Source organism: Sinocyclocheilus anshuiensis, unplaced genomic scaffold (assembly GCF_001515605.1).
Source record: "Sinocyclocheilus anshuiensis isolate Anshui unplaced genomic scaffold, SAMN03320099.WGS_v1.1 scaffold1137, whole genome shotgun sequence".
In the NCBI taxonomy this organism is placed as follows: Eukaryota; Metazoa; Chordata; class Actinopteri; order Cypriniformes; family Cyprinidae; genus Sinocyclocheilus; species Sinocyclocheilus anshuiensis.
Genome location: NW_015558597.1, coordinates 286384 through 294728, shown reverse-complemented (window position 1 = coordinate 294728; position 8345 = coordinate 286384). Strand labels below are relative to the sequence as shown.

Here is an 8345-nt window from a genome sequence, read left to right as displayed (position 1 = left end):
GCAGCATCGTCAACTTCTTTGCAGCCGACACTGACTCAGAAAACAGTTTAGTAATATGTAGCCTATATAAAATATGTTCTAGCTATTTATGCGATCCGCTTGAGCGCGGAATAGGCTATAGCCTATAAAACGCTCGTTTAGTAGCTATAGTTTAGTTTAAGTTAATTTAATAATTTAATTAAATATAAACGTGCGATTACTGATGGCTTAAATGAGCGACTATAATAGCCCTTTTAATAATAGTAATAATAATAATAATAATAATAATAATAATAATACAAGGAAGGAATAACTGACAATGTGCCATTGAATTACAGAAAAAAAAAGTAAAAAACCCAAGGTACCGTCACAAAGTTCTTGTTTGGCAAAATTAATATAAGCTATTCTGTGTCTTAAGACAAGTTAAGTTAGAACAAGTTCAATAAAACATCTTTATTGTATTTCTACGGGCAGAGGAGAATAGCCAAGCCAAAAAGAAACAAAGAAAACACAATGTAACGTGCATGGCCGGACTTACCATTGGGCTTGAATGGGCTGCAGCCCAGGTGCCCCGCCTTAACCCGTTTACATTTGTTCAGTTGTGTGCCAGTCAGAAAAATCATTTAAACGGTTTAAACGGTTCCATTAAGCCTTTAGCCCAAAAGAGCGCACATTTACAAAGATAATGATAATGTTCACGCCTCACTTCTTTAAAGAGGATGATTCTATATTATATTAATGTTCCACTAAATTAAGAGTTTTGAGTGCTCTCTCCCATCCAAAGACTATAGAATAGCCTACCCCAATATCTTGCTTGACTTTGTCCCGTCTCACTACCTCCACACAAAGTGGAGCAGAAATTTCATCAAAACGATTTTAAAAAATAAAAATAGCCATTTACAGGGTTCGTACGGTCATGAAAAACCCAGAAAGCTTTGGAAAAGTCGTGGAAATTTATTTTTACAAATCTCTATATAATACAATATATGTTTAATCACGTCCTGAATCTCGGTGCGGGATTGCGCATTTTGGTTTTACTCATTTTCGCAGGTTTCTTTTTTCTTTGTTTCTGACTCAAGTAACCTTGCATTTTAATAAATAATGTTACATAAAGACAATTAAACGGTCAGTAATAAATGAACACATTACTAGCAATAGCACAAAAATACAAATTAAACAAACTGTGTTTTGCCTGATCCACAAATGCACATTTTAATCTAATGCTGCACATTAATGTAATTCTTAACTCTGCAGACACCAATTGAAAAGCATTTGTTTCAGTGTAGTGACGCACATTTGCAAATTTTTCAAATCGTGTACACGATTCCTTTTTGCATGAGCAATTTATGATATATTAGTGCAGAACAGAACATTTTTATTCACAAACATGTCTGTATTTGTACAAATCGCTGCACAATCATTTAATCCCGAATTCCACAGACTCAAATTGAAAGGCATTTGTTTGTGGTTAGTAAGATACATGTATAAAATGTATGCAGTACATGGATAATTGTGCGTGCATCTATTAATCATTTTGAGCCTAAAATCATCCCATACTCTTCCATCTTTATTTGACCCTCTAACTCTAGCACTCTCTATTTTAATTATATTATTTAAAAAGAAAACTTGCCCCTTTTAGACTTGCACTCTATTTATTTGCTAACTGCTTGTTTTCTTTAAAGAAAACTAAAAAAACTAACACTTGCTTCTTTAGTAATTTTGTATTCTATCTATGTTTTCTTTTTATTTATTATACAATAGCACTTGCATATCATTGCTCTTTTGTTGATTTTGATTGCTTCCGCTAAAAGTGTCTGCCAAATGTAAATGTAAATAAGAACCAGAGTTTCAAACTGTAGCTGCAGTGATGCAATTACTTTCCCAATTGGTGATAGTCTCTTTTATTTAGCAAGTAAAACTCCTCCATATTGCATGCTGCAATTTCTTCCATTCATTGTAATGTGAGTGAACCAACTTTGCCCTAACGTAATATATATGTTTGTTGTTTTTCTTTTAACTTATTTGATTTGTAGCCTTGTAAAAAGCAAGATAATGCACATTCTGCATAAAATAAACCTTTTCAAGAACCTTGCAATAATATCTGGTTTACTGTACATTTTTCCATGCATACTTGTAAACGTAAGCAGTCTAATGCTGTTTGTAGCTGTTGTGAAGATAACAGAAAATGTTAGGTGTTTATACCTGTGTATATCTGTGTTGGGCTTCCGTATGGACTGGTGCAAATGCTGTCCTGAGCAGCTGCTTGTACAATGAAACTCATTCCACAGTGAAACCCTGTTAGAACATATGAGGATTGTGTTGTGCTGAAGGTGGAGTTCAGCCCATCCACCTGATGGATGAACAGGAAGTAAGTGACTCCAGACTCTGGGCTGGGGTCCCATGTAATGCTGATGTCATCCGTAGCACAGTTGGTGTAACCGGCCAGATTCAAGGGTGGGCAGATAGCTAGAAGAATGAGGAATTGGGTCAAAATGAAACACTAGTTTGATTGTTAAAACTTTAAACTGATTAGAAAGGTTCATTTGTGTGTAATGCCACAGACAAGACAAATCTTATAGTACTTTGTTTCCTGTTTCCTGACCTGATTTTAGATTGACAGGTATGCTGGGTTGACTCTGACAGCCACGTTCCACTGTAGCCACTGTAACAGTGTAGTCCTCACCACAGTGCAGATCACTGAAGGTGCAGTTGGTGCCACTGGAGGTGCAAGTGTGGGTGTGGCCATCCATACCCGTTGCCATGGCAATGTAACTTTCAGCATTTTTGGCAGCAGTCCAGTAGACACGTCCCACATTATCATCGCATTGTAGAGAAGCTTGAACATCACTGGCAGGACAGGAACCTGAAGGGGTGTTGAGAGAAAAAATGGTATTCTTAGTACTAAAATTATGGTTAATTAAGTAGCTAAAATAAATTGATGCAGGAAGATCCCTAGAATGTCCTTCGTACAGTAACTGGAACTTTTCAAAGATAGTGCCTTAAGGCCCATTCACACTGCATCGACAGAAACTGACCAACACGGGATTTTAGTACACCAGAAAAGATGAGTGTTTTTTCACAATGTGAAAAAGTCCAAAATATTTCACTTTGCTGGATGTCACAAATATATCTAATGTTGCATGTTTTGTGATAATCATATGGTAACTGGGTTGCATTTTTGCTAATTAAAGTAGATTAACAATCAAAACTACTTTTTCTTCAGTTTAAAGAATTAGGATGTTTTATTGTTGGATACATTCGAGATATTCACTTATGTTAATGTTCAGCTTATGTTAATTTTATCTTGCATAATAGTTTATCTAATAGCTCTCACTACAAAATACATGGTCTTTGTCCCTTTATTATTTATTACAAAAGCAATGAGACTGCAATTTGTACCCCATTTGTGGAAACTGCCAATACACACCTGCATTGAAAGTGTAGGGAGCAGTCGGGAACCCAGTGCATGTCTGAGAGAAGGGTGTGATTACAATGTCATAGGTCTGCCCACAGTGCATGTTGGGTAGTTGACAACTGGTGCCAGTGACGGTACTGTGCTTGATATCACCATCATGTCCCACAGCAGTGACGTTATAGCCCACGGCACCAGGACTTCCCTCCCACGACACAATGGCGGTGTTGTTCAGACACTGTAGTCTTACAGTCACATTCTTTGGGGCACAAGGGGCTGAGAGGACAGGAAGTATCATTATTATCTTCTCCAGATATACAAATGCTTATTTATTGAAACTGATTTCATATGCAACAAGGCAATTTACATAGAAATCTAAAAAAAGGCCTGTTTAATTTTAAGGGTTATAATGATTGTGGAAATGGTAATGAAAAAAATAATTACATAAGATACGACTTCTTTAAGGTTCAGTAAATCATCAGAGAAAGAGTTGAAATGTTTGCGCAGGTAAATAAGGGTTGTGTTTATGAGTGTTCACCTGTCTGCAGCTGTGTGTGGGCTGCATGGCTGCTGTTGCAGTGGCCAGAAATTGATTCCACAGAGACATTATAAAGACTTCCACACCTTAGTGAATTGATGGAGCAGTGGGTTTGGACTGTGCTGCAGGAGTCTGAGTGATTGTTCGTCTGTGCAAGCACATAGAAGCTCTTTCGGCCCAGACTGTCAGTCCAGCTCAGCTCTGTGCTGGTGCCGCAGCTGTAGTTAGCGCTCACTTCAGCAGGAGTGCAGGGGGCTGGCAAACAGTAACAGAAGAGCGCTTTTATTAAGCTCTGAATGTTTATTTTGGCCTGTAATGCAGTAATGCAGTAGACAGTTGTGCTGGGAGGCATCATGGGGAACTTCTGCAGCACGAGACTTTCTTCTCTTCTTTATACTTAATTTTACGCAGTTTCCATGACTTTTCATTTAATTGTCAATTAATTACATTAAAGGTACACTATGCAATGGCTTGCCCTCTAGCGGTTAATAAACAAAACCGCATGCATCTTGTGGAAGAACATTGTAGCCGGAGCTACTTCGCTTTGTTTATAGATATCATGAGCATGCAGGTTTTGGGCTATTTGTAGCGGTTGTCGTTCTGACAGGTTTAAAATAGTCAGACTATAAACGCTTATTATTGGTATACCATAGTGATTCAGGATTAGACTTTTTGGCAGATGGATTTATGATGTACTCGCTCATTATATTAATGTTGAACAAAAAAAAGTTACAAAGTGTACCTTTAATGAAAATATAGTATGCAGTATATATAAATATTGTACATGGATGTCAATTATTCAGCCACTAAAACATTTTAAATGATGATAACATAATGGTAACGGTAAATTATGCATAATTACAAGTAACTAACCCTAAACCTAACCCTAAGTCTATAGTAAGTACCTGTTGTTAATTAAAATGACTCCGTACGTATTTGTGTAAATACACTGGAACAAGGGTGCCTTAAAATAAAGTGTAACCAATTTTATTTATAATATTTGTTGTTTTGTTAGGGTTTGTTCGTTTTTCGGTTTCACAATATGCAATACACAATGTGCAGTTCATGGGACCATAAAAATACTGATACAGTGAAAAATGTTCAGAATATAGTTTACTTTAGGTTATTTCACTATTATTAGGTCTAGATTAAGTCTAAAGTACCCTTGAACATTATTGGGAAATGGAGTAATCCTGTCATGTGACAACACATTTATTTACATTAAAGCCTCTTTTTGACAAAAAGTGTTTCTAAATTAGTTGGCTAATGATGCAGAATTTAAAGGTGCTACCAGAATTAACCACTTACTGTAAAGGCAGTGTTTGTTTAAAAAATAACCAATTATATTATCATTTCAAAGCAGAAAGATAAAAATGTATGTGTAGTGCTCTAAAACGCAGATTATTTCATACTCATTTGCAGTGTTTTGGAAAGTTACAATATCGCAATACAATATTGCGTTACTCCATGAAAAAGTAACTAATTGTGTTACTTAGTTACTTTTAATGTAAAGTAATGCATTATATTACTTTTGTGTTACTTTTTGTCACAGGGGCTGGGCTTGCTAATTTGTTTGTTTTTTTAATAACAAAAAACCCCAAAGTTTTATTTTTGGCAACTGTAAAGGCCCTTTCAAACCAAAAGTGAAATGAATAAGCCTCAGGCTAAAGGAAATGCCTCTGGCCTCTGCACTTACTCCCGCTTTCTCAAAACACGGGGACAGGAGAGCTGTCAATCAGTAAATGGGAAAACAAAGTGTTTGAAAAAGTAACTCAGATACTTGGTTGTAAATTTAAAAGTAATGCATTACTTTACTAGTTACATTATCTGATTACATAACTCACGTTACCCCCAACACTGCTCATTTGATGCTGAATTATGAATATGTGGTGTACCTACCTGTGACAATACTGAATGGAGCACTAGGTGCACTCTCACACTGAGGGCCCTGGGCCACACCATATACATTGTACATCTGACCACATAGCATGGTGTCCAGGGAACAGTTGTTTGCAGAAGAGCTGCAGGAGGCAGTGTGTCCCAGGTCAGAGGTGGCACTGACACGGACACTCACAGCATCTGGGTCCTTCACCCAGGACACCAGGGCCGCATTAGTGCTGCAGTTCAGTGAAGGCGGCCTCATTGTCGGAGGACATGGTGCTGAGACATTACACAGGGAGAGAAATTAAGGGAAATTAAGTCATTAGGCTACACAAGCAAATCCAAATTAAAGTTAAAGACTGTAATCTGGACATGCTCTCTATACCCGACTCCAGTGTAGTGCTGGCCCGTGCTGAGCTGTTGCAGGCTCCGTCATCAGCAAGCACTGTGACATTAAAAACCTCCCCACAGTGGATTTGCGTGAGGTCACAGGAAGTGGCTGAGGTCCGACAGGAAGAGAGAGGAATGCTCTGATTCTGTGTTTGTGCCAGGACCGTGTACACGCTGGCACCAGCGGCAGCATGCCACGACACATTTACCGTGCGAGAGTCACACTTGAGCACTGCAGTCACGCTCTCAGGGTCACAGGGAGCTGGAAAAGGTCAAAGGTTAGTGCAAAGCCCAGTAAGATGCCTACAGAGACATTATGCACTCTTCTAAGCACTGTTTGGTGAAATTCTAAGGCAACATCACATGTATCATTGTCTGAGAAGACAATCCCAGGGTAACCAGGGTATTTTTTTGCTTTTCTAAAAGTGCCATTTAGTGTTAGAGAATTAATTTGCATGTTTATTCAACCCGTTTGCTGTCTGTTATGCATTGACAAATTGAATGTGATAAAGTGCACACTACCGAATGGGCTTTGAATGCTTAATTAAATCTTTTGCGCATTCACTGTTGTCCACGGAGCAGAACACAGACATGGGAGGTATACTTTTGGCTTTAGACTGTTGGATCGTTACTTAGCAATGTGCTAAGCTAATGATCCAAACTTAGAAGGCAGCTCACAGAGCTCATGTTAAGGTGAAACAGATTGTGTTTTCCTACCTGTTGTGACAGAGATATTGGGGCTGACTGGGCTGTTGCATTGGCTGTCGTGAGAGATGACATTTAGCGTGTAGGTTTGTGCACAGGTCAGGCCCCTGAAGGAGCAGGAGAGGCCAGAGGTCAGGCAGGATTCATTGTAATGGCCTGGGCCCGTCAGAACACCGGTGTAGGACAAAGCTCCAGCTGCCGGACCCCATGATGCCCTCACTGTGTTACTCACACACTGCACATTGGCATGGACTGACGTGGGAATACACGGCACTGCCAGAAGAGAGACAGAAAGTATTTCTCATTTGTACTTTTTCTTTGTTTTGATTTTTGGGTGAAATCTCTCATTTTAAATTCTGACATGTTGTGACCTGTTTTGCATTACAGAAATCTCACCTGTTTGAACAGGACGGGCCACACTCTCTGGCCCTTGACACTCTCCGTTGTTTGCTGTGACGACAGCGGTGTAGTTCTTTCCGCACTGCAGACCAGTGATGATACAACCAGAGCTCATTGTGGTACAACTGAGCACAGTGCCACCTGTAGTCTTGGCGAGGACGGTGTAGTTTAGATCTGTGAGACCGAGAGCCCAGCTTACGTTCAGGCTGTTAGAGGCACAGTCCAGGAATCTGGACACACTCTGAGGGGCACACGGTGCTGGAAAACAACAGGCGAGGAGAGAAAGAGACACTCTATGTAATGCTCTGGGTTCATAACAGTGATGGTGATAGCTGAAGAAAATGTAAGCTATCATTATTATTATTACTACTATTATTATTATTATTGTGATACCTGTCTCATGTCTGTTCTCGATGCTGTCTGGACTTTCACAGCTTCCGTCAGAAGCAGTTACAACAAACACATACTCCTGTCCACAGTGCAAGCCGTTTAACTGGCACCCTGGAGTTCTGACATCACACGTCACAGTGTGGCCATCTGTGCCTGAAGCCCTGCCTCTGTAGGACACTGCGTTAGGACTGGCAGTCCAAGACAGAGTGGCGGAGTTGGTACTACAGTTCATAGTGCTCTGGACGTTAGTTGGTGGGCAGGGAACTATTGAACAAGAGAAAGAGGGGAAAGAGAAGAAGAAATTTGAGTGGGTCAGTGTCACTTTAGACAAAAGACAGTTAAATGCCCTTTTCATCAAGATGTTTGTACCCTGTATTAAAAAGCTCTAGAATTTTTGTTCTTTTGTACATATACAAAGACATTTTGACATTTATATTAATTCATCCATTGAAATCTAAAAAGCAAAAGAGTCATATTCACATGTGGAAGACTTAATTACTTACATAGACATTTAATTACATAGACATTAAACAATGTGTGAATTTTGAGTCAAATTTTGTATACCAAAAGAAAAAAAAAATCATATTTTATAGGCAGTTGACATGTTATACTTTTGGGAAGATGACGTCCTGTGATGAATTCGAATTAAAC

At 38.9% G+C, this 8345-nt stretch overlaps 1 protein-coding gene across 1 annotated transcript in view; it reads right to left on the bottom strand.

Annotated features, from left to right (window-relative positions):
* Positions 1 to 8345, bottom strand: part of LOC107680061 (uncharacterized) — a 45070-nt gene that overhangs the window by 27400 nt on the left and 9325 nt on the right. The window contains exons 13-21 of the mRNA XM_016475823.1: positions 7698 to 7958; positions 7302 to 7562; positions 6918 to 7178; positions 6196 to 6462; positions 5829 to 6089; positions 3930 to 4184; positions 3407 to 3667; positions 2582 to 2842; positions 2182 to 2445 (exon numbers count right to left, since the gene is read on the bottom strand). Coding sequence (XP_016331309.1) covers positions 2182 to 2445; positions 2582 to 2842; positions 3407 to 3667; positions 3930 to 4184; positions 5829 to 6089; positions 6196 to 6462; positions 6918 to 7178; positions 7302 to 7562; positions 7698 to 7958 — 2352 coding nt within the window. The remainder of the gene's footprint in view (positions 1 to 2181; positions 2446 to 2581; positions 2843 to 3406; positions 3668 to 3929; positions 4185 to 5828; positions 6090 to 6195; positions 6463 to 6917; positions 7179 to 7301; positions 7563 to 7697; positions 7959 to 8345) is intronic.